This window comes from Rhododendron vialii, chromosome 12a (genome assembly GCF_030253575.1).
Source record: "Rhododendron vialii isolate Sample 1 chromosome 12a, ASM3025357v1".
Taxonomy (NCBI): domain Eukaryota; kingdom Viridiplantae; phylum Streptophyta; class Magnoliopsida; order Ericales; family Ericaceae; genus Rhododendron; species Rhododendron vialii.
Genome location: NC_080568.1, coordinates 29,173,360 through 29,200,657, shown reverse-complemented (window position 1 = coordinate 29,200,657; position 27,298 = coordinate 29,173,360). Strand labels below are relative to the sequence as shown.

The window sequence follows — 27,298 nt, the reverse complement described above, 5'->3', positions numbered from 1 at the left end:
TGATCTGTCAAAATGAATGAATTAAGTTGGGCTGATATACTTAATATAGTAATTTGTACACACAGTTACATAATTAATACATAGTAATATATACAGTTACAAGATTACACAACGTTTCAACTCATCTCACAGTCATTAGATTGTGTTTTCAATGATCCGGATCTGCTGATGATCATAAACTATTTGTGACCAAGATTACACAACGCTTCAGCTAAGGTCGTCCTTAGACCTAAAAAATGCGAACGTTAGCTCACAACCGTTGGATTGTATTTTCAATGGTCCGGATCTGCTGATGGTTATAAACCATTTGTGACCAATCACAAATGATTTATGACCATCAACAGATCCGGAGCATAGTAAACACAATCCAACGGCTGACAAGTGATGTTCGCATTTAACAAGTATGAGGGCGCCCTTATTGGAAGGGCCTATACAAGATTAATACGTACTTATAAATATGGAAGGGCCACATGTGTTCGCATTTATAGCACAAGTGGATGATATAAGTAGACCCAACAGGTCTAAGCCCAACCAAGGCCCATGTTCGTTATTTAGGGATTTTGGGCTCACAACCCAAATCAATTCCAGATTATTCCAGACCATAACTAGACCACTGACCTTGGACCACATGCCGCGGGTTCAGAACTCTGAGTCCCGGCACCGGCTAGATGTTCGGTGACGGCGAGCGCACGCACACGCGTCCATTAACAAAACTTGGCAAAAGCCAAGTTTTCCAAGTTTTTGCCATTCCCATGGTGAGACAATTCCTATTCATCATTGGGATAGATTTTCTTTATATGTAGGCTCATTAAAATATTCAAACAATTTTTTCGTTTTTAAAAGAAATGGGTTTTGGGAATTAAAAACCAAACACAGTCTTAGGGTTTCACTCAAGTAACAAATCAAACCTAGATCGGACTATAGATTTGAGCATTTAAAATCTAGATCTTTGTAACCGAGAACAATTCCAACTCTTTGTTAGAATCCATCCACTTCCTTTATGGCAGTTGGTTGCGCGAACAAGAAGTACCCCAGGGTTCATCTAGCGGTTCTGGCTATCAGGGCTTGCGTAGGAAGATATACAAATGGAAGAAAAATAGAATGCGAGATAAGCTTAACCCATTCAAAATTCGGCGCGTGGGTTGCGAAACAACTACTATGTCGAAATTCTTGTTCTCACCCAAACAACTACCGTTAAATGAAAGTGGATGGATTCTGACGGAGAGTTGGAATCGCTCTCGGTCACGAAGATCTAGCGTTTTAAATGTTCAGATTAAAAAGTTGAGACGTTGAATTTGTTTATTCAGCGAGAAACCTCGTGGTTCTTTGGGTAGTTTGCCCAATAATGTTTATGGTTCTATACTTGTTCTACTCACCCAGAAGACGGTCGGACCCCAAACTTGTTTTGGATTTTGGATTCTCTCTTTGAGCACGATTCTCAATAAATTTTTTTGTAGTCATTATTATTTCTCTCTCTATCTCTCTTCATTCAAAATCCAAAACCCAAAACCCAAAACGAATATTCGTTGGACTCTGGTTCTTGGAGTAGTTCTGATGTCCAAAAGGCAACAGTACTTTAAGCACAGGAAAAAAGAAGCTAGATTCAGAAAAAAAATACAGCACCCCCAGGCATCAGAATCATATGCGTGGGGGGTGGGGGACCATTCAAACTTTAATCCGCCAAAACGCCCCTCGGGTGAGGGGCCATCTTTTATGCCTTCGTTTGTCCCTTTTGCGTTTTTTTTTTTTTTCTAATCTAGAAGAACAGACCACTTCTCTCCTTTTAGGTCTTGGATGGCATATAATTGTTCGGGAGCTTATGTGTCAATCTAGTTGGGATATCTGCTTTGATTTTTAATGCCGGTTATCCTTGTTCCCTTTAGTCTTTGTAATCCGTATTCAAAGATTAATAAAAAAAATTCGCCGTTGACTAGCATACATGCACCTTAATTAATTACTAGAGATCTCATCTTACCGTCCACTAGCCGATAGTCCGATTAAACCCGGAATAAAGTCCCGTATATTAGTCTGGTAAAAAAGTTGATAGTATCTAAGAGGTTTTGAACTTAAGACTTTTAAAAAAAGACAATACTACTAATATGCGAGGGAGGGTAATTTTAGAAGATTAGGGTCTTAAATGACCTTAATGGAAAGTGAAGAATGAAATAGTACAAGTCATGAACTTGGTTTCGGGGAATAGCCAAACCACCGGTTGTTGCACTTTGGGTCTAGATATTGTTTTATTGAATGGTAAAAAAAAATCATTAATTTTTGAAATTATTACAAAGAAAAATAGAAACGAGGAGAATGGTATCAAATTTCTAACAAAGCTAAGAGAAATCCTATGCCCGGCCTTTTTTTTTTTTTTGATCCATATGCCCGGCCATTGGTTCTAGTTATTCTTGATTTTGGTTGGTGGACTGCATATGATAAAGTGGTAGTAATATTTATTTTCCCATATTTGGCAAGATGAGGATAAAAACAATACTACTCTATACGGAGTATTTGGCAAGATTCACTCACAATATTCACATTTGCACTACCAACTAGTATTAAGTGCTAATACACACATATACTCAAACACTTACACAAGCACTCGTATTTTTAAAACTCAAGGGTTCGGGCCAGCTTACACGTTGTACCTTGACTAATCTTGAGGGATGAGCTCAATCCCAACTGCCAACTTGCAGGGATTGATCTCAATTAAATTCGGAGTAAAACTTCGTATGGACTTGCTCCAAAAAAGTAAATAGCACTTGGAATGTTTCAAACTTAAAATCTTAAGAAGGTGCAAACTCCTAAATCCAAAGTCTTCAACATCAGCCCAATTCCTTGGGATTAACACACTCATATTACATACACAGACACTCATGCTGTGGTTTTTTCTCGTCGTTCAAAAAAATATGTGATTTTAGAAATTTTGATAATGTGGGTCTAAAGTTGGCACTTGTGCCTTCTTTTCCATGCCCACCGCCATATTGTTGACTTTCCGTTACCAAATCCCTAAGGTCATAAGGTTAATTATGCTTAAATTCCGATCGTATTCGGCTTCGGCCCCTTTCGCAGGCTCCTTTCCCACTCGCTTCGATGAAATTCATTTCATAGAGTTCATCAAGAAAACAATCGCATAAAAAATCTAGCATGATTGACTTTCCTTCGATATATACATGCTCTCGACATAATTAAGTTGAAATATGGTTCATATGAACATGTTCCTATATCCCTTATGTCAATCTGGGTTTTTGAAGATAAATGTTAAAATCATATTGATGACGGTACCAATCATGCATAAACTTTCTTAAACCTGGAAAATCCAACATAAAAAAAGGTTTAGCCGAAAGAGAAAGTCAAAACATTTTTTTTTTTCTATTTCTCCTTATGTGAAGGACCACCATGGTTGATGGTAGTGTAAAGTTTTGTCTACTTTCCAGTCGTTTTCAAGGGAGGTAGGTGGGGGTTGAGGTGAAGTTCACTACTCGAAAGTAAGCGCTGAGAGATTATTCAATGCTTTAGGAGCATTATTGTAGGGGCTTTTCACACTATCATTTCTGTCAGGATCGATCAGGCCTACTCTCAGGTGCGGCTCTAAGATTTGAGTTTTGCGATGATAGAAATGTATAGGAGATTTTTGTGATACAAAACTCTGCACAAAATTGAAGGGTTTTTTTTATTACAGTTAAAAATTTATTCGGCATGATTTGTGTTATTTTGTTGAGCTATACTACTATCTAGTTATTCACACATTTAAGTGAATTTCATTCATTTTGACTTTGTACTATTCAGTGCATACAATACTAACAAAAAAATCATGTCACATGTCAAAAAATATTAAAAAAAAAAATTAACACATTTTCTGAACCTAGGGAGTTCGCTTGAACCATTCATCTAAAAGTGAAGTCGCGCATGTCTTATCCACCACACAATATATAATAATATAGGATTTACGTACTTTGTAATGATTTTTCTGAAAACGCATGGTGTTAGTAGACTCATGAAACACCCCAAAAAGGCATTACTCCGGAAGCACTTGTATTCTTACAAATAAGCATCATTATACCAAGTGCAAATCTACTAGGTTTCACATCAAGAAAAAATGACCTCCCATGTACTCCAAAACTCTGATAGGATATGGAGAAGGGTCGACATTGCATACACTTTTGGTACACCAATCAAAGCAAATTATAACATATTTTGACTCTCCAGCCACAATTGCAAAGGTACCCACAGAGAAAATGTCTATTCATCTTTCAATTATGCCTGCCTCCAAAAGGTGCATGGTGTTATATGGTGTGTGATTTGGCTTTAATTTGCATATCTGTAAATGATAAGTTTATTGACCTATGGGCTATAGACTATAGAGCCTTTCTGTCATTGATATTTTGAAACATCATAATTTTGAAACATCATAATCAAACTGTGAAGAGAGAATTTCCATCATATAATCAAGAAAAAGATGGAGATTTTGGGGAGACTTTCACTTCAGTTTTCGATATGGAGTACAAGGTAAATTAAGGTAATCAATATTTACGGCTAGCAATATTGAAGTCCAAAAGAGAGATAAAAAGTCAAGAAAGCATTACGAAGAGCTAGGACGTTCTATTGAGAGAACACCATTTCCTTCCCAGAGCACACTCTACGCCGAATTATATCATTACAAATAACTTTGAATTAAAACAGTCATTGGGTTCGCCAAGGCTAGCTTGTAAAGTGCAGAGAAGAAACAATTAATCTTTCTTGAGATGCTGAGAGGCCTGTGGAAGTTATACCACACACTGACAGTTTCCAGAGATGGAAAATTTTTGAACGAGCTAGGACAATCGAAGCTATTACAAACACGGCCAATGTTATTCTTGCCGGTAGTTTGACACTAGCACATAGTGCTAGCATTCGAATTTTGAACTATTCAGAATATATGACATGCTTTATATAACCTTATGAGACACACAATTTTCATTTGTGATCCCTTTGTTTTGCCAATTATGTTGTTGTCTTCCTTGAACCTCGTACAAGGGCCCTAGTCTAACCTACTCTTGGAGGTGAAACTACGTAAATTATTAGCTAGTTAATTCATAAGGTACACAGAGAAATTTCGCGAACAGATAATTCAACTAGCAAACTATTACCAGAGAAGAAGATAATAACCTCACTTCTGCCTTTTTAAATAAAAACTAGCAGTGAACCCGTGAGAAGTACGACTATGTGCATCGATATAGCTATTGTATCATATTAACTGGAAAAGATTGGAAGTTAAAGTTGCTTTCAACCAAATAAAAAACCAAATATGTTTGTCTCAAATAATTAATTTTTAAAAGAGTAGAGTAATATGACCATCGTTAATAATTGATTTAAAAAAAAAAGATTCATAAATAACATTAATCATTCCAATAATTGAATACTAGGAATGAACATGTGCGATGCACGGCGATGTGTATCTATTTGACTATTTATATTAGTATCATACTAACAGAAAATTCGTAATATACAAAATAGAAGAGAACATAAATTGTACGGAAGTTAAACATAATAAAGGATTGGAAGCTAAAAGTTGCTTTCAAACCAAATCAAAAAGAGTAGTTGATTAAAAAATAAAAGTCACAAATAATTGATTTTTAAAAGAGGAGAGTAATATATATGTTCATCGTAAATAATTGATTAAAAGATAAAACGTTTATTATAAATAACATCAATCATACCAATAATTGAATATCTTTAAAAGAGGAGAGTCATATAATTGAACTAAACATTTAGTTAGGATAAGAAATTGCAAAATTGACATGAAAGTAATTTGTTGAGTTTTTTTAATAAAATTATTGTTGCCGATAAAAAAAAAGAAAATAAAATTGACATTATTTTAGATAAGAAATTGCATTTATCTGTTTATCTTGACATATTCACTACAGATAAGTAGAGAGAGATTGTACAAAAAAAAATTCATCTGTTTTCGGTGCTTGGTGCTTCAAAATAGCAAAGATTTTTTTCATCAAGGAAAAAAAAACGTGCTAAAGAGGATTTGAAAAAAAAAAAATACTCTACTAAATAGCTTCGATGTAATATGATTTTGTCACTTATGTCACTTCAAATTCTATTTATAGTACAATTAATTCATGTCACTTGATGCTTCGAGAGTTTTTCTTGCAAAACAATCACTAACAAACATACGAATTAGTTATATGTAGTATGTTCGAGGTCGTTTGATGACGCGTAATCCACAATTATACTCAAGACTCATACACTCCGAATGACTCTAAATACCATTTTATTCGAATTTAAAACCGAATATCCGTGTCCAAAGCATTTTCCATTTAAGAAAAAGAATAAAAAATATGGCCGTGATGATGTGGGATAGAAGCTCAATTATTTGTGTTGGAATGTAGGGCCCCCCTCCATCATGGGAACACAGATCAGATTCAAGCCAAATTAAAGTACACATGCCGTCCTCAAAACTGTACTGGCAAGTGGGTATAAAGTATGCCAATTGAAAACAAAGCTCAATCCACAAATTGACAACATAAAAGGTTCTAATTCCGGTATGAATAATTTGTCTTTGACCAGATTAAAAAGAAAATTACTCTATTTGAGAAGGACGTAAGTTGGCCGAACATTGAATGACCGGTACTAATCTATGACTGGACCAGGAAGGAAATCATTTGAGATGTACGTACGTAAGCTGACCGAACACCCCCTGCCGTAGGAAAGAAAAAAAAAGATTCTAGTTCACGACATTACACTAGATGAATCTATCTCAACAAATCCAGATTGTTTATCAGTTTTTATGTCAACCTAATGTGGTAGAGGACACTGTGCTGAGTCAGACTGTATCACAAACAACCAAATTATAAGTATTCTATACTATATACTTTTATTTGATGGGTACAGCCTATGTCTTGCACTAGAAGAGATTGTACCTTCGTGTTGGGTTCTTAACGGGTCCATTAAAATGATCAAAATTGTTCGAATTTTAAATTTCGTCGATAATATTAGAACTAACGAAATTTATATTGATTGGATATTGTTTTGTTTGTTTTCAGTACACATTTATATTTAAAAAAAAGGGACATTGCAACATTAAATTGGCCCAGGTACCAAATATTTTGAAATTATATCAAGCAATATTGGATCAACATAATTCTTGATGTAGTTGGTGTTTTCGTATATATCAGAATAGCGATCGGTCTCGATCGCTAAAGTTAGCCCGGAAAGAACCAATAATTGAGACAGGACCGTCCAATCCCTTTAGGGACAGGGAGGATCCTTGTCCTTATTTGATCGAGATGATGTGTCCGATGATGTTAAGGAAATGTGACATGGAAAAGAGACCTGCTATGGGTACACCATTTGGTGTACACCAAGTGTACACCGTCTTCTATGAGATCCACTTAAGAGTCCCACACAAATGATCAAATTCGCTCAATATTTTTAAAATATTTTTTTAAGCAGTGCTGTAAAAATTCAGCTCCGTTAGATATCGGTAAAGACTTGATCGATTTTACGCCCAATTTTCTGTCAGCAAATCAAGCGTAGAATTGATCAAGCGTTTACCGATATCCAATGGAGTTGATTTTTTACAAGGATGTTTAAAAAAATATTTTGAAAAAATTGAGCGGCTCTGATCATTTAGATGAGATCTCTAAGTGGGTTCTATAGAAGGCAGTGTACATTTGGTGTACACCAAATGGTGTACCCATAGCAATTTTGCATGGAAAGAGAAAGGAGTTACCTAAGTGGATCCGTTTTTAATAAGTAGGAGTAGCTGTTGTATTTGTGAATGATTAATGACGTAATATCAATATTAAAACACGACTAGACGGGGTCAAATAACTATATTAATAAAATTAGTCCTATTTATCACAATTTCCTTTTGTCGTGTTTGTTGCGATTTGTTGAGAAATCCTGGAGCGCCCTACAGGGGTTGTAGTTCAGCACACAGATCGTCGATCTTGACAATAAATGGTTGAGATATGTTTTTTAATTTTAACCGATCGGTTAAAATTAATTTTTAATCTCAACTGTTAATTGATAAGATTGACAGTTGTGTGCCTCATTATAATCCCTGTAGGGCGCTCCGCCCTATAGGATCCCCGGATATCGAGTATTCGAGTTATTTTACTCTATCACTGATGATCGTGTTATAAGTATTTCATTTTTGTAAAGTCTGCAGGGTGCTCCGCCCTATAGGATCCCCCCCGAATACGAGTATTCGAGTTATAAGCATTTTACTCTATCACTAATGACCGTGTTATAAGTATTTCATTTTCGTAAAGTCCATATCACTGCTGATTTTACTCGATCGCCATTTATCAAATAGTAGAATAGTTTGTATTGTTAGTTGAGTTTCCACATTTATTTTATTTTAAATAAAAAAATAGATACGAATATTTGTTTAGGACATACTCCATTCTCAATATTAATAAACGATTAAGTAGACCAGATTATGCATTGATAAAATTAGTGGTATCCATGAAGACAACTGTTGTCCCACTGTGCTCTCAAAATGGACAAGTTAAAAAATTTGATTCAAACCGTTCGCTTTATTTATAAAACTTATCGAGCAGAACACCCATGCAAAAAATCAAATTAAGCTTATCGGCATATACAACCATATGATCGGATCAATCCCAAGGGGTTGGCCTAACAGTCAAGGCTTGAAACTTAGGTTAGGAGTTTGTTTCCTCCTATAAGTCCTAAGGTTTTAGGTTCGAAACTTCAAGTGCTATTAACTCCTTTAGGGCTAGTCCATATAGAGCTTTGATCCAAATTTAATTGGGCTTTGCACGTGGGCAGCAGGGTTGGCCCCTCATGATTATTTGAGGTGATTCGAATTTAATTGGGCTTTGCACATGGGCGGTAGAATTGGCCCCTCATGATTATTTGAGGTGCGCGTAAGCTAGTCCGAATACCTGAGTTATAAAAAAAAAAAAAAAACATATGATCAGATCAAAATTTATCCTCAAATGTGCAATAAAAATCCTACTTGCCGTTGATTTCTTCAAGGAAAATCTAACTTGTTCGTCGGGTCATGAGTTGTCTTTAACTTGAATTTTTTCTTTTTTTTTCTCTCTTTCTCACAACGACGTTCCATTATGAGCTCTATACAGTGAACCATTCGGATTGAATTTTAGTATTTTCACAAAGGAATCTTAGAGATCTGTTGAACCCGAGCAGGTTTCATATTTAATTTTTCTTCATCATTCACCGTAGTGTTTGTTGTTGTGATTGAAGAACTATTTTATTCATCCGCCCAAAGAATGAGTGGACACTACTCATCTTGAGTGGGGTCCACACAAGATGCAATATGGGATACCAAAATCTTTCCTTTTACATGGCTTCGTTCTCTTACAACTCTATAGTATCAGATGAACTGAATATTGATAAGTTTATCTAATCAAATCATTGAATTCATATTCTTAATCTCGTACAAAGATTCTAAACAAAAGGCAATTATGAGTCAGTCTAACACAAAAAATACTATACAGTTGAATTGATTTTTTTTTCATGAGTTATTTACAAATCAAATCTCACAAGATGAATGATTCTAATCATTAGAGTAACATCAAATGTAGGTTCCATACGAAGCGAGTAATGTTCACCGGTCAAAAAGATGGGTGAATAAAATAGCACTTGCGGTTGAGATTGTGAGAATCAGATGAGTAATTACTTTACTGATGTCGTTTTCATATATATAAACTATAATAAAAATCAGATACGTAAGCAACTCTTGGTCTCACCCATCCACAACTTAAATTACATATATATGTAACCTTCATTCTTACCCAAAATTGGCTCATTACCCACCAGAATTCGTGAAGGTTGACGTAAGAATTGCAAAGGTCAACGAATAATAGTAATAACTTGAAAAAATAAATCCAACAACACATGCCAAAAAAATAAAAATAAAGAACCAACCGCAATAGAGGCAATCAAGGTAACAAATCCAAAAGCCTAATGGAAATTATTTTCTTGTCCCCACTTTTTTTTTTGAATGGCATAAAAATGATCGCGAAGGTCGAATGAGAAAGTTGGGATTCCCAGGAGTCCTTATTTAATAATTGCAATGAAATGTTTGGCCTTATCATGCAAATATCAAAAGTTTTCTTGGTCCTTAACTTGTGTCCATAAGCAAAAAGTAGATGCTCCTATCACCCACCCTTTTACTCTCTCCACTTATCTCCCTGGTCCCTCCGATAAGTAAAATCCATTTCCAAACCAAAAAGAAAATACTAATTAGTCAAAAAAAAAGAAAAAAAGAAAGAAAGGAAAAAACTCTAAATCAGGGGGCAGTGCACGTGGTAGTAGTGGTACCCTCGCCCATATAACGACTCCCCCTCTGCTCTCTCTCTCTCTCTCTCTCTCTCTGCAAATCCAATTTCCTCTCTCTAAAATCCCAACTTTCTATAATCTCTCTCTCTCTCTCTCTCCGTTTCAAATCTCGTGAATTTAAAGACGCATTGTCCGTTACAGGGAGCCCTAGTTTCTCGAAAGGACTCGCGCACTGGTTTTTCTGTCCTCTCTGTTTTGGTGAGAACACATTCATGCATATATAGGGGAGAGAGAGCAGAGTGGGGAGTGGTGCGGAGGAGAGAGAGAGAGAGAGGGGGAGAGAGAGAGTGGTGGTGGTGCCACAGAGGGATTGCTGTATGTCAGTAGATTGCACTCGCTACTGCGGTGGATTTGGTGAGATTGCTAACCCCCTACAATGGCCCCAGCTCCGAAAACGGCGCCGCCTTGTTGCGATTCTTCCGCCCCCGTCGTCCCTCGCGCTGCTTCGGCCGCCGTGCCCGCGGAGGCGGAGGTGGTGGTGGTGCAGGATTGGAAGGCCGGCGATCGGCGCGCCAAGGATCAGCCGAAGAAACAAGCTGCCGTGGCGCCCTTGATTCGCGCTGAACCTTCCGCGAATGCGCCCGCCAAAGGTTCTCTCTCTCTCTCTCACACTCAGTCTCACTCATAGAAAATAAAATCTCGATATTATTTCGGTGATCCTGGTATTAGATCGGGATGGTGATTAGATTAGAACGCCGTGTTTTTTGTGTCTTGCTTTTGCGTTTAATCGTTTTTGTTGAGTGTTATGGTTGGGCTTGTGAAGCCTGATTTGATTTGGGTCGCGCTTCACTCACTATCAGGGGTTCCACCTTAAATGTATCTTGTACTGTCTTCGTTCGATACACAGTGAAAACTGAGGCGAGCCATGGATGTACTCAACTACACAGTTGGGGAGCCACGTAAAAATCTGTGTGCGTTCTTGGTTGGGAGCTTTGTAAAAATCTCCGCGTGTCTCGCGTTCTTGGTCGGCTCCATGTCTTGCGTTCTTCTTTATGTTCTGGATTTTTCTTCAAGCGTACGTGTTTGTTGGTTTGGCTGATGTATCAGCAGGTTTCTGTCAATTTCATCGTCATTGGCCTTAACAGTGATCTAGGTGAACGATATGGCTGAGAAATTATAGAAAAATGCAAGGAATATCTAAGGAAAGACAAGATCAAACGGTTTAGATTTACCGGTAGCGTAGGCATATTTCTTTTATATGCTGTATGTTGGGGAATGGAAATACTTGTTCTGAACTTTACTACGCTAAAGAGTAAAAGTTGGGCAGATCAGTTTCTGCAGTTCTAATTAGAATAACAGTAGAATATTCTACAATGTGAGAACTACTTTTTGGGGAGTTCCAGCTGTAATTGTTGGACTCATATTGCAAGTTTATTGTTTTTGAGAATCAGAATCTATTTTCCTGTATTCAAAGGGACGGGCAGATTTTGTTTTATTATGTTGTGCATTTGATGTAGTACTAAGCTACTAGTTACCGTTCAGATTCTTGTTGTCATTTAGATTCTCTCATTGTTCTGTAGGGATGCCATATACTGTTGTTTGGTCTTTCTATTGCCCAGGCAATTACCAAAGGCCTTTGTTCCTTGGTTTTATTTGGTCTTTCTGTTTTTAGAGTCTTATATTTTTCTTAATCTGATTTTGGTGCATGATAATTGCAATTTCACATTTGCCATATGGTGATATGTCCTACTTTTGCATTGTCTGAACATGTAATAAATTTCAATTTTGTTTCTGGTAATTTGGAAGTTTATCCACCCAAACAACAATAACTCATCACTGGGCATACGTCTAATCAATCTCAATAACCTTCCTTGAGAAACAAGGGAGACAGAAGGCAGGAACAAAAGAAGGCAGTCAAGCATTATTTTTCCTGAGTTTGTTACTCTTGAAGATGTTAGTGGATCTATTCCAGGCCAAGGAAATAGTTTCCAGTGGGCCAGGTGGCATCCACCGTGCTCCAAGATCGATCTTGTCGAATATTAGCTTCAATGTGCCTGGAAGGCACTAGGATCTCTTGAATTATGGCTGAAAGCTCTCGCCTTTCTTTCCATTCACAATTTGTATGTAGCACAACCAAGAATAACTTATAAACTAAATCTCTGCATGAATTCCTGTTAAAAGGATGAGCGACCAATGAAGTTCAGTATGATATTCTTTTTGTTGTTACGCAGCGTGTTCATCTCGTTCTTCCTCAATAAATTGTTCCACACTTCCATGTAATGCTAGAGAAGCCACACTGAAAAAAGAGATGATCATGAGATCCCTCCCCCTGATTGCAGAGGCCATGCAGATAATCCACTTGTAGTCCCCATTCTCCCATTTTGGTATATTATATTATGCTTTAGAGTCACTGGAATGCTTATGCACATAGTTGACTGTGCTTAATGTGATGCACGGTGGACAGACGATCATTGTGTGATGAGCAGAAAAGTTAGTGCAATGGTAACTGCACTTGTTTAAAGTTCCACCCAATGAAGAAAAAAAAAGTGAGTACTGTATGCTGCTTATTGTCTCGGTCTCCTTCACACTAACAACACAGGGATTCGGAATTTTCAAGTGCATGATCCAATGTATATTCTTCTTGTTATAATCATATTATTCATTTAAAACTAATTGCTATATAGATGATTTAAATATACGCTATAGTATCTACAGAAACCTTTTATTCTACTAATTTTTGGCTGACTAAAATATTTCTGTTATTGGTAATGTTACTGATCATCTAGATGTAGTTCTACAAGAATTATTCTTGTGGTTTGTCCGAGACTCTGTCATTAATTCTTCTTGCTTTTGTTGTTAATATCATCGGAGACCATTGTCAACAAAAAAGTATGTCATGTTTTTTAAAGTTGGTTGAATGATGCCTTGCCTTTGCAGGGGTCCAGACCATGCTAAGGGCTCAAAGCAGCCATCCTTTGGACCCATTATCTGCTGCTGAAATTGCTGTGGCTGTGGCAACTGTGAGGGCAGCTGGAGCCACACCTGAGGTTTGTCATTACAATCCGATTTGTTTTTTTTTTTTTTTTGCTTTTTATGTGCAAGTGCTGTTCGAGTGTGATGTACTTATCTTGTTTTCTTCCCAACGGTAGTGTAATCCTTCTATCCATTCAGGTCAGAGATAGCATGCGATTTGTTGAAGTGGTTCTGTTGGAACCAGAGAAGCATGTTGTTGCTTTGGCTGATGCATATTTCTTTCCCCCTTTCCAACCATCATTACTGCCCAGGATCAAAGGCGGGCCTATAATTCCTAGTAAGCTCCCTCCAAGGCGAGCTAGACTGATCGTTTACAACAAAAAATCAAACGAGACAAGCATATGGATAGTTGAACTGACGGAAGTACATGCAACAACTCGAGGCGGACATCACAGGGGGAAAGTAGCTTCTACTGAAGTTGTTCGAGATGTTCAGCCTCCAATGGTATGTCTTATCTTTTTTGGAGACTATTCTGTTATTGAGGTCTCATTCACCATACAGATGAGTGGTTGAAGAGGGAGCATAGTGAAGCTCCTTGTTTGGTTTTTTTTCCTTCTGCCAATCTGGTTTAAATACAAAACAAAACTCTTCTACGCTTGAATTGACGGTAAACCCATAGTTATCCTGAAAGTGGTTCAGCAAGATTTAGTCTAGGACTAACGACATGGGTTGGCTTGGAAGTTGCTTCCCATAGTTCCAAAAAAGGATGTTATTAACTAGTCTTTTCCCACAACTTAAATACTTTAAGTTTTAGTTGTACTTGTTGTTTGTTATTTCTTTATATTAATTTGGGTATCTTGTGTTCAAAATCTTACTTTTCAATCTCAGGATGCCGAAGAATATGCTGAATGTGAAGCTGTTGTGAAAGATTATCCTCCGTTTCGAGAGTCAATGAAGAAGAGAGGTGTTGAGGATATGGATCTTTTAATGGTTGATGCCTGGTTAGTTAAATCTGCATTTTTTTGGTTTTTCTATACTTCTACTGTTGATCTCTACTGTAGTTTGAATATTTTTTGATGCAACTTTCTGCCCTGCACTTCCTCTAGGTGTGTTGGTTATCATAGTAATGCAGATGCTCCTAGCCGCAGACTTGCCAAACCACTTATATTTTGTAGAACAGAAAGTGACTGTCCAATGGAAAATGGTTATGCACGTCCAGTTGAAGGCATTCATGTACTTGTGGATATGCAAAACATGGTGGTGATAGAGTTTGAAGACCGCAAATTTGTCCCCTTACCCCCAGCTGATCCATTGAGGAACTATACTCCTGGTGAAACAAGAGCTGGGGTTGATAGAAGTGACGTAAAGCCCCTACATATCATTCAGCCGGAGGGTCCAAGCTTTCGTGTTAATGGTCATTATGTGGAGTGGCAGAAGGTAGTTATTGCTTTTACTGATCTGTTTTATTAATTGAGCTAAGCATTCAAAGCTTGCTTTCTTGAACCGTAGTGTGATTTCTCCATCACAATCAAAACTTCTTTTATTGTAATGGCTTGTTTTTTTTCTTGCTTGTTGGCGGCAGTGGAATTTTCGAATTGGTTTCACTCCTAGAGAGGGTTTGGTTATACATTCTATCGCATATGTCGATGGTAGTCGAGGTCGAAGACCTGTTGCACATAGGTTGAGTTTTGTGGAAATGGTTGTGCCTTATGGAGATCCAAATGAACCACATTACAGGAAGAATGCATTTGATGCAGGAGAAGATGGCCTAGGAAAAAATGCGCACTCCCTTAAGAAGGTTTGTGATATTTCACATACTGTTGATTTTCTCACCTTTGATACTATTGTTCGTTGTTTTAGGTCTAAAGTTTGCCCTTCCTATACGTACTATCGCAACAGGGATGTGACTGTTTAGGATATATCAAGTACTTTGATGCCCATTTCACAAATTTTACTGGAGGTGTCGAAACAACTGAAAATTGTGTTTGTTTGCACGAAGAGGATTGTGGAATCCTTTGGAAACACCAAGACTGGAGAACTGGCTTAGCAGAAGGTCGGAGGTGTAGGAGGCTGACAGTTTCATTTATATGTACCGTGGCAAATTATGAGTATGGATTCTTCTGGCACTTCTATCAGGTAAGTAAAGTGCATACATTGCTGGATACTTAATTTCCTTGCGATGAATAATTTGTTGGTCGGCACTTTCTTTGATGCTGATTCAATAATGTTTGGAACTCAGTTTTCTGTTCTTGGCCAGAGTTTTCTTATCCATTTAATTGCCTAATCATAAAGTTGCAGTTGTTTAGAAAACTGGTTGCAAGTTAGGCTTCATTTTGATTTGGAATTTTCTAAAACAAGTGAGGGAATTTTCTCTCAAAAATCATCATTGGCAGAGGCTGGGAATTGCAGTTTTTCACGGATTCTGGGAAATTTCCTTCTGGCCAATCTGTTTTAGTTGGGTGGAAACCTCCCCCAGTAGGTTGGTTTAAACTCTCAATGTTGATGGGGCCTCTCAAGCATCTATATGTAAATAGCTGTAGCAGGTGGCCTTACTAGTGACTTTTATGGGTCATGTGACTCATGCGTTTGGGGCTTCAATCGATGCATTGGTTCAGCTTCTGCTTTGGCTGCTGAAATTTGGGCCCTTAGAGATAGTATCAAGTTGGCAGCTGGTTTGGGAACTCAGCTTCTAGAAGCGGAAACAGATTGTAGAATAGTGGTTCAACAGTTAAAAACAAAGATTAACATTGTTATCACATCCAACTCAAAAAATTGGTAGTGAGTGGAGAGGCTGCCCAAGCTCGTAACTAGTTTTGGAGGTGATAATTAACCAAGGTGAGTCAAGCTCTAATACACCCCCGCACGTGCAACCCCTCACTTGCACGTGGAGAGAGAAACAAAGGAACCATAACATAGGGATCGTAACGAGACAAGGTGCACTTAGGCACAAACCTTGGGGCAATCAACTGAGAGATTCTAGTTTAGAAGCCTTCGAAAGCCTAGAGAATGCTAAGGGGAGAAACATAATGCAGACAAGGAACAAATGCAAATTGAGAGACTTGAACCCAAGACCTCTCCCAAGATGAGCTCTAATAAACATCGTTATCTAATCAATTTTGTGGTTGTATTTTTGTAATGATAAAGTTGGTGCAAGTATCAGTCAGACATGTATTTCGTGAAGGAAACAATTGCACGATATTTTAGCGAAGCTGTTCCAGGAATAAATTTTTTATGTTCACTTCTTCTTGCTATTTCTTCTGTTTTTGGTAATGATGAAGAAGTGGTTGAGTTCCCCAGAACCTTGTTTACTTTTTCTATATGTTTTGCTTTGAAGAAAAAAAAGTCAGGTAAACAACGCTGCTTCTTGAAGGGTGAAAAATATAGGAGTATTTGTCATTGTTTGTGGACTGTCGACTTGAAGTAGATTTGTAGTAACTATTGTGTTAGAGCTTCATATTGCCAATCTTAGCATTGCCAGATTTGAAGAAACTATATTAGATATCTATATTTGTGCATAAGTACCTTTTGGCTGTACTAGATTTTGTTCTGTGTGAGCATACATTTGTGGCTCTACTTTGCTAATTGTATCTGCTTCAGGTTGAGGCATCGGCATTATTGGATTCGGAATTTATTTTTCGCTCATTGAACTTTCTGCTGCTTGTCTTTTCTTATTTTCATCAGTTCCCCTGAAGTTCTTTCTGACATTAATATACTCATATTCAGCTTTATAGATGACCATCCTGAGAATAGGAGTTTGTAAACTACTTTTTTTTGGCGGTTACAGGATGGAAAAATTGAAGCTGAAGTGAAACTCACTGGAATTCTCAGCTTAGGAGCACTGCAGCCTGGAGAAACTCGAAAATATGGTACAATGATTGCTCCAGGGTTGTATGCACCAGTTCATCAGCACTTCTTCGTTGCTCGCATGGATATGGCTGTCGATTGCAAGCCAGGAGAAGCATACAATCAGGTATCTGCCTGAGCCTGTTTTCATATTCGCAATGATCTGATCTGACTGATCAATTTATGTTGTATTGGTCCACAAACAAGCCTATGGTGCCAAATATGACACCAGTAAGGCTCTTAACATACGGAAGTACGTAGCGAAAGGATGTGTCGACATGGCAGTTAATCACTGAAAAATGGTGGCAAAATAACTCTACAATGGTATAGGTGTAGAGAAGCAGAACTTATGTTGCATCTGTATGTGTGTGTTCACCAGTGTGTAGGCGTATCTTTCATTGTATTTACATGGTTACATATAATTGTTTCTTGTTTGCTTTCACGAATATAGAACCATATATTAGCGAAGAATGTTGGAAGCTACATTAATTATATAATCTGCATTGGTGTAAAGGCTGTTCTCACCTTATATGGAGATAAATGAAGTTGACATGATACTAGATTTCAGTAATGCTGTACACTAAAGTCTGCCATTCCATAACCCAGTGACAACACTGCATTGTGCCTCTGAGAAAAGTAAAGGTTTGCAGGTCCAGCCTTTCTGGGGAACTTAGAAAATTAGTTTATTACATGCTTGAGTTATAGTTTCCTGATGTTTAACATGAATACGGATGTCACATTTTGTCTTTTGCTCGCCTTTTAAGCAAAAAAGATTCTGTTAGAGGTGGAGATTAAAGCATTGGTAAGATAGGGAATGTGGCGTGACCTACGAAATTTACTTGCAAGAATTATACATGGAGGGTATGAGATCTGTGTTGAACATCTTTAGTTAGACATTCACCTAGCAAGAGTATTTTCCAATTCGAATTTCCCCTTAGCTATGCATGAAACTCCTATATTATGCATGAAACGCCGTAAGAAACAATGTAAACAATATTTATCCGAGAAGATAAAAAAAAACATACTGAGGAATTTTAATAATTTGGCAAATCCCTGTCTCCTTGAGATGGAAATAATAAGAATCTGACACTTAGACACATAGCCAAATCCACTAACATAGGACAATACAAAAATGCAGTTCAACAAAGAGAACATAGTGCTTTTATTCTGAATCTGACTTGCATGAAACCATTCGTCATTGTTGGAGCGTTAAACTTCAAACATGGAGCATTTCGAGACATTACTAAGACAACCTATGGCTCCATATTACTTAGGATTTGCATACTCTGATGGCATTAAAAGTTACACTAATTAGTGAGTGGCTTGATGATAGGGTACAATCACTGTTCTACTGAATGCAGGAGGGGAAACCATATGTTGTTTCACTCCCTCTCAAGCTACTGAGGACTAAGTCTTGAGGACTTAGATTTTAAGTTTCTTTCTATGTCAAGGAATCCATGTTGTCTGTTGTATTGGACAGAGAGCATGCCTTGTAATTAAGAGAATGGAAAGTTTCAGATCTGTATTGACTTTCAACATTTTATCCCCATGACAGTCTTATTACTAAGAAGCACAGATATGGATATGGGATACGGATACGATACGGATACGCGGATACGTGATTTTTCCAAAAAGAAGGATACCATACGTTGGGGGATACGTTGAATATAAAAGTAAATAAAAAATATATTATATATGTAATTTTTAATTCCTAAAATTTCATTAATGATTAAAGTTTTTCATTACACAAGATCACCATTTCACATGCCGAGAGAGATATATTTACATATAGTTATATATAACTGTGTGTGTGTATATATATATATATATATATAAGTACACACGAGAGAGAGAGAGAGGATATCGTCGGTGTGTTTCTGGTGTCGATTAGTGGGGGAAGAAGAAAAATATAGTCCTACTTGCAATTTTAACCCATATATTTTAAGTAATAACATATTTACCCTCGCGCGTATCCAAAACGTATTGGTATACCAAAAAATAATTCTAAAAGTAGGAAACTTTAAAAAAAAAAACGTGTTGGATACGTATCCGGAGCGTATCCAAGAGTATCCGCGCATATCCGAAACGTATCGGGATACCAAAAAATAATTCTAAAAGCAGAATACTTTAAAAAATCGTATTTGGATACGCATCCGGAGAGTATCGGTATCCGATACGGATACAATACGTGATACGGAGGCCAAAATAGAGCATCTATGCTTCATATGACTCCCAAAGACGAATAAGCTATGCCAATTGCAGATTTGCTTGTCAACGGGTTGGCCAGGAAAAAAGTGTTGTCTTTCATAAGGTAATTTGTGTACATGGTTGGACAGATATAAGCTTGGGTATGTTTAGAACTAGATTCATGAGCACATGGTGTGAAGGATCATGTCACTTAAATGTGTAAAAAGAGCATATGTTCATTCATCGCCATGAAGAAACATGAGAGAGAAGAGATCAGATTCGTCGATTGACTGTAGTGACTTGGGAGCAATGACAATAGTCTATTGCAAACATGGTTTATGATATTCGTACAAGTTTTTATGTTGAGACACGAAAGGGAGATCGATGCAGGCAGGACTCACAGATAATGAGGATTACCAAAGATAATCCAGAAATTGAAGTAAGAAATGTTCTATAACCTTGTCAATACGCATGGACTGTGTGAAAGCATCCAGTTAAAAAGCAGCTGACTAACTACTTTCCAACATGAAAAATATTTGCCATGATTCAGATTTCTTCTTTGCAACTGGCCTATTACGATGCACGGATTGTGATTGATTACAATGTTCTGTTCTTCATTCAGATCATACTGATAGTTCCACATTTAGTATTGGATGATCATCAATTGTGGTGGACATTTGGATCTCATAGATTGACCAATTGGGCATCTACGAAAATGCATGTTGTTTCAAGGTTATACGATGAGTTAAATTATGGATTTAATTAACGTTCTTTTGTGCTGGTAAATGTTAGGTTGTTGAGGTGAATGTTAAAGTTGAAGAACCTGGGAAGAATAATATTCACAACAATGCATTCTATGCCGAAGAGACATTGCTTAGATCAGAACTGCAAGCGATACGTGATTGTAACCCATTGTCTGGTCGCCACTGGATTGTAAGAATCCACACTGAGATTCATATTTGTGGATATGGTCCTATCTGGTTTCGCGCTCTCATGCAGAATTCCAGAGAATTGTTTCAGTTTGCTGCTATAATAGAGCTACTGTTTTGACTTTGTTCACGAGTTTTTGGATGTGCCCTTGTGCTTGTGTTGATGATGTACAGATGCATTTTCATATTGTTCCCTTCTGACACTTAATATCGGGTGATTTTGTTTGAACTCAGGAACATTCTTTCTAAGCCCAGTTCCTTTTTACTCCTGCTTCGTATAATTACTCAGTTACTCTACTTCCAAACTACCGTATCTTCATATAATTAATCTTTAATTTATCTCTACCTTTAATCACCAGCCACCAAGCCCACCACCGCCAGCAGCTGCCCCGAACCGCAACCCCCCCCCCCCCCCCCCCCCCCCCCCCCCCCCCCCCCCCACACACACACACACACACACCACCCCAAACACCAGCAGCAGCACGTCAGCCATCTGAATTACAATCTCACACCACTATTTTAGAATTGTAGATGGGCCTCATGTGGACAATTTTAGGGTAAGAGTTTGTTGAAGATATGGAGATTTTGATGTTACACTAAAACTTTAAGTGGGCGTGAAAATATTTGAGGTTTTTAGAGATCGTTCCTTGGGTTCACATAGAATCACCCTTTAATATGTTGTCCATTTTTTTGCTATAATTTTCATGGACAACCCCAGTTCTTGTCCCCAACAGACCTCCTTACCTTTATTATTTTCTATATACTCTAATATTGTTTGGCAGAAATCTTGTGCTCAGTAGCAATCGTAATTCAGTCTAACTCATATGTTTAGTTATTTAATTGGTTGGTTACTCATGTTTAGATTTTAGACAGGCTTTAGTTTTTGTTTACTTTTTTCAGTTGCATTTTTTTAATCATTTTCCTTGTTTCCAAACTTTTTCAAAAGATTTCCAATTCCCCTCATTTCTTACAGGAAATGTGTTCCTGCTACTCTGTTCTGTTTGATCACTTGATGTGTATGGTGTTTCTCTTGTAAGTTCTGTGTTAGTTGTTTACTGGTATATAACTTATATTTCAGGTGAGGAATACAAGAACCGTCAACAGGACTGGGCAGCTTACTGGCTACAAATTGATACCTGGTTCAAACTGTTTGCCATTAGCTGGTCCTGAAGCCAAGTTTTTGAGAAGGGCTGCTTTCTTGAAGCATAATCTGTGGGTTACGCAATATGCACGTGGGGAAGATTTTCCTGGAGGAGAGTTTCCTAATCAGAACCCTCGTGTTGGTGAGGGTTTGGCTACATGGGTTAAACAAAACCGATCTCTGGAAGAAACTGACATCGTTCTCTGGTAAGTTTGTGATCTTGCAAGTGTCTGGTACTTCATGCAATAATAATTACTGAGATTTCATGTCTTGCTCTATATTTGTTGATCCTTTGTGTACTTGATAAAATGTTGTTTTCACTTGGGTTGTTGAAACTGTTTAATACTCCCTCCGTCCCGGTTTGTTTGTCCCCTTTGACTTTTTGAGAGCGTTTGACCTCTCAAAGAATTGTCTATAATTTTCAATTCGTAATGTTTTTAACATGCAATATGGATCTTGTTTGATAGATCTCAATTTGTTTTATTATACAAAATCTTCAAAATCATTAAAACATTATAAAATGTAAGATATAAGTATATTTTTGAAAGACGCGAATTTCGACAATTGGACAAACAAATTGGGACGGAGAGAGTAGGTCTTATGGGTATGACTTTACAGAAGCTAGCCAACTCGCTTTCAGATTTTGAGTAATTAATAAAATACTTAAGACTTTCAGGATTACTTTCCTGCTTTGACTCTTGTTTATTGCAGGTACGTATTTGGAATCACCCATGTTCCTCGGTTGGAGGACTGGCCTGTTATGCCAGTGGAGCACATTGGTTTTATGCTTCAGGTATGTTATTTTAGAACCAAACAAATTTCTCATTTGACAGACTGTCCTGTTATGCCACTTGTGTGCGTTGACGTTTGTTACCTTCACATTGGTGAAGTCTTGATTGGCCAGGTTTCTTTAGATGATGTTGGATTTGTGAATACATGAAAATAGCAATAGATCACTAGACCCCACATTTTGGGTTTTAAGACCCCACAAATAGCTAATTGCTATCCTAGCAAGCGTTTCGAAAACTGGACCTTTGAGCAAACCGGAAATGATGCTGTTGCTTCATCGGGTCAACTGGAACCCGGGCTTTAACGTAACAATTACCTCACATACATGTTAAATTATTATCGTTCTAACTTCAAGGAATTTGTGTTGCCCAGTCCGTCCTCTGTGTTATTTCTCCATTCCTTTTTAGGAATGTTTAAAAGGATTAGTCCTCTTTGAAATATCAAAGTGTTAGATTTTCAAAACTTCCCCTCGTAAGTGGTTCACAAACTATTTGAAATGAGAAGTACAGGGTAGTGCTGGTATGCTTTGATATTCGAATTGAAATACAATAATTCCATGTTGCCTCAAAAAGTTGGAATTCCGAAAGGGACTAACTAAATGGCGGAGGGAGTGTCCAAATATGGACGTGAATTCTAGGAATCGTGCTTTCCCACTTCTGCTTCCACATCACGATTTGTGGCTTAGGTCTCATGTGCATGTGTGTGCTTCCTGACTGGTTGCGATCAATCCTGTCGTTTGACGGTCTACATCTGTCCATGGTTGGTCTATCAACTCTAGGCCTGTCAAAAATAATGTCTGAAGTGTTGCAGGAACTGAGGAAAATTTGTTGATTTCACTTAATGGTTCACTATTTGTTAGCTCCCCTTCGCAAATTCCCATTGTGGACCTTTGATATGCAGATGCCAATAAGTGGCTGTCCTATAGCCATCACAAGCCACATTGGCTGAGCCTTCTGAATATGGTAGTGTCATCCCACTAGGAGCACTCCTTTGCTTAGCCAGCAAATCTTGATTTGTTTTGTAAAAGGTTCTTAGTAGGTGTGGGAATCATGTTGTGTGTCGCAGGTTTTTGTTGTTTCAGAATTTCCTCAATACTAACCCAACCCAATCCATTATTTGCCATGTCATTTTTTGTGTACATGCATAGTATGGCCAAGTCGTGCCATTTATATGCCTGTGCCAAAGAATGGCCAGCCCTTACCCTCTTAACTTCGTATATGGTTGGACGTGTGTTAATCTGTTGGGTCAAGAAATATTCACCCCCTTAAGCCTCCAATGCCTTGGAGAAATCACTTCCCTGTCCCTGAAGTATATCTTCCTCCCTTCTGTTGAACCCACATAGTTGTGCGTATCAGATGAAGTCCTACTGCACAGAGAACGCACTTCCCTGTTTACGGTAATGGTAATCATTGTTGATTGATTGATAATAGTGAACTGGATTTCAAGATTACAAATAAATTCGTTCACAAACATTGTGTAGATTTGTATCATGCGTCTATGGATTGCAAAATAACTGTAGTCCTGACCTATATTGCATGAGCGCCTCTAAATCACTATTTCTTGATGCATACGTATCAGAATGAGAAGTGTATCTTTAACATTTTTCATAGAATGTCGCTTAAGAAGGATGTTCAATAATCCGAGACCGTGGCACTCATATTATGCATGGAAATTATTTTTGACACCCTTGTAAACTCCATATTCCTTTGAATACAAAGTCCTTCACAAGAGGATAGGATGAATCTGACATTTAGCTCCTGATCCTTTAACGATGCTTGTGGATGCAGCCTCATGGGTTCTTCAACTGCTCTCCGGCAGTCGATGTCCCTCCCAGTGCATGTGAATTGGATGCCAAAGAAGGTGACAAAGATAGTGCCGTAGTGAAGCCAATTCCAAATGGGTTAGTGGCAAAGCTTTGAAGGGCGGGTTGTTGCTTCCAGATGAAGGCTATGTTTGGGAGCTCCTTGGGTTTTTAAGTGGTTCTTTTGTTCATAATCTGGACATTCCTAGACATTTTCTGTCTGATTTGGAACTATCTTTGGTGGTTGGATTCGCTTTTGTCTTTGTATTTGGGACTTTCGATGGTGATTAGTTCTTAACTATGTTGGTGTCCGCCATTGCCCGTTGTATATGAAAAAGGTGTCTGGACAGTATGAATGAACTCTGTTTTCGTGTTTACCTTGCAAATCTTCAGTGGCCCCAATGGTTTTTTGCAGGCGGTGAGAATTACAATTTCAGTTTGCGAAACAGGAGAGATCAAAACTTCATCTTATTACCAGAAGGGAAACAAAAACACGAAAGAGAAAAACAGTCTCACCTCAGACCTTTACGTAGGACTTACCTGTACTCTCAATATCAGTATGTTTTTTTTTTTGTTGTGGAGGGGGGAAAAAAAAAAGGGAAGGGGATTTAAAATCAATATTTGCTGGAAAAATCCAAGTTTTCTGATACTGTAATCAATGGATAGCTACTGAAAGCTTCTGAATTGTGCCCGATTTGCCCTCCTGGCCATAGACTTGGCTTAATTTCTTCATATTTGATCCCACTGAACTGAAACCCAAACTCAGGTTCTAATTTTTCCTGCACCCATGAAACTGTTGCATTATTTTCCACGACGCTGGCATCGGAACTATTGCTTGAACTTTGTTTCACCTCATTGAATGAGAATGAACTCATTATCGAACCCGAATTATCTGAAAAATCAGTTAAATCGGGAACTGAAGTGAATCCAAAATTGTGATTACCCTCCAAATGGTTTTGATGATAATTTGTTGAGAAATTTGAGTTGTACCCAAATGGATCATAACTCCCTTGGATTTCATATAGGATTGGGGGATCAAAGTTTGGTTTGCTTCCAAATTTCTCAAATGAGGCTTCTCTCCCTCTACCTTCAAAGTAATTTGTGTTGGTAATGTGAACTTCTTGTTCCATATCAACTGAGGATGATATAGTCGGAACAATTTCGTTTTTTCGTAACTCGGAAACCTGCTCCGGGCAGGGCCAAATTGGACCCACCTCGGAACGGTCTGCTTTGATCTGCTGACAAGCCAATGGTGGTTTTTCTGCGGAATTCTTCCCTTCTATCTCCTCTTTTTCTCTTATAGGCTTGTGGGTGTTGGGATCAATTCCTTGCTTCATTAGTTTCTTCTTCAAACAAGAGTTCCAAAAATTCTTTATCTCATTATCCGTTCTTCCCGGCAATTGCGCTGAAATTTGAGCCCACCTGCCAACGACGACAGGAAAAATATATGGAAACAGATTTCTACATTCATTCTAACAATATAATGCGAACTCGCATGGCGAGCTGTTTCCGAACTTTCGGAAACAGCCCGCTTGTCCATAATTCCAGAAAGTTAGCTTTCGATTTGTCGAAAAATACTTCCAATCTGAAATGAATACAATAAGAAAACATGGGTGTTTTCTCTTTGAGCACACTTTCTGAAAAAACTGTTTTTGAAAATAAACATAAACGAAATAGGACACATGAATACCCATTTTCAAATTTGCAATGAGAGATTTTGAAATTTTGGTTCTTTTCAATCAATTTACCTGTTGCCCAGAGCTTCATGTAGACTAATTATTAGATCCTCTTCTTGTTGTGAAAACATTCCTCTTTTAAGATCAGGCCTCAAGTAGTTCATCCACCTCAGTCTACAGCTCTTTCCACACCTCTCCAAACCTGCTTCAATCAAAATCCAAAAATAAAAAAAACATGCATACCCGAAGGCAAGTTTTCATCTCTACAACATTTAGGGATCAGGCTTCTCTGCAGTTGGACTGCAGACTCTGCCATTTCACCGTAGCCAATCATCTTTGCATTCGACGGTCTAAATTTAAAAAAACAAAAAAACTCTTTTAGGGAAGAGTTAATTCTTCACTGGAAGAGTTTTGTTAAAATCTGAACCGTTAAAACAAATATGATGTGTAGTGATCGGAAACTCACCGGCTAGTTTAGGAACTGTGCTCCAGCAACCGACCCCGAATCTAGATATGAAATTGTTCAATTTTTCATCCTCTTCTGGTGACCACAATCCTTTCCTTAATTTTGGCCTTTTCTTTTCGGTATGGCGCCCCATTGGCTGAAGAAAATGCAATAAAAAAATGTTTTCTAAAACAACTAGAAAAATATTGAAGTCTAGAAGATGATATATGAAAGATATATTGTGAGAGCTCGTGAAAATTTCAGAAAAGTGAGGTGTGAGATGTAGTAATGTAGGTTTCATGCGGTGTTTGAGAGTGCCAAAAAATATTGATCAACATGTGATGATTTATAGGGGACTGGTGAGGCTCATACTTAGACTTCAAGTCATGAGAGAGAGAGAGAGAGAGAGAGAGAGAGAGAGAGAGAGAGAGAGAGAGAGAGAGAGAGAGAGAGAGAGAGAGAGAGAGAGAGAGCAATCAAGTGGTTTTTACGCAAATCTGGTGCAGCCTTTTCCATTCCACTGAATTGGGTTTTAAGATATCTCCATCTCTAGAAAATACTACTCTGAATTAGTAATGGGCAAGATGAATGACAACTCAATGAAAGTGATATTGTGGGGGTAACGTATCTATGTTCTATGATAACGGTATACACGTGAGAGAGCCCCCTATCCCAAAAAAAGAATCCCAAAACACAAGTCATTTGTTTCTTAAAGAAAATTAATGGGATTTTCTCAATTTCCACAAAGGGTAGGAGAGAGTTTTGTAAGAGCCTTTTTCGGAGCACCTCAAATTGGAACCGTTCACTTTTTAGAGCTTATCTGAAATATCAGAATCATGTTCATCGAATATCAATTGATATGTTTGCGAAATACATTTACGTGAAGAAATATGAACTCCAATTCATATGTTCCAATCTTCATTTTTCTTCAGTAGTTTTTCTTCTTCTTCTTCTTTTTATTTTATTTTATTGCAAGTGGTGGAAGAATACAATTGTTTGAATGACATCATATCAGACATAATGTAACAATCACACTAAGTTCAACTGATAGTCCTTGAAAGGCCCGTTTGTTAGGGGAGAAGGAAATGGGAGAAATTATTTAATTAAAGAAATAGCCCCAATTTAGGAAAAGAAATAGTTAATCCTTGTTTTCAGCTATGATTCACCCCTGGCTTCTCCTGGAACTGGAAGGGTACAAATTTGGTCAGTTGGCTAATCACAATTACTTAATTCACTAACCTTTTCAATATTTCATAA

At 37.7% G+C, this 27,298-nt stretch overlaps 2 protein-coding genes across 2 annotated transcripts; one reads left to right on the top strand and one right to left on the bottom strand.

Annotated features, from left to right (window-relative positions):
- The first annotated feature begins 10,333 nt into the window (after positions 1 to 10,333).
- Positions 10,334 to 24,297, top strand: LOC131310867 (diamine oxidase [copper-containing] 1, peroxisomal-like). The gene is made up of 12 exons (XM_058338111.1): positions 10,334 to 10,907; positions 13,195 to 13,304; positions 13,429 to 13,734; positions 14,119 to 14,231; positions 14,337 to 14,667; positions 14,813 to 15,028; positions 15,130 to 15,366; positions 17,015 to 17,200; positions 20,053 to 20,193; positions 21,268 to 21,536; positions 22,042 to 22,123; positions 23,907 to 24,297. Exons 1-12 carry the CDS (start codon positions 10,694 to 10,696, stop codon positions 24,036 to 24,038), a joined length of 2,337 nt encoding a protein of 778 aa, XP_058194094.1. The 5' UTR covers positions 10,334 to 10,693; the 3' UTR covers positions 24,039 to 24,297.
- A 75-nt stretch (positions 24,298 to 24,372) lies between these two features.
- On the bottom strand, positions 24,373 to 26,491 carry LOC131310868 (myb-related protein Zm38-like). The gene is made up of 3 exons (XM_058338112.1): positions 26,063 to 26,491; positions 25,669 to 25,798; positions 24,373 to 25,342 (listed from the first exon to the last, which is right to left on the bottom strand). Exons 1-3 carry the CDS (start codon positions 26,340 to 26,342, stop codon positions 24,535 to 24,537), a joined length of 1,218 nt encoding a protein of 405 aa, XP_058194095.1. The 5' UTR covers positions 26,343 to 26,491; the 3' UTR covers positions 24,373 to 24,534.
- Between the last annotated feature and the right edge of the window lie 807 nt (positions 26,492 to 27,298).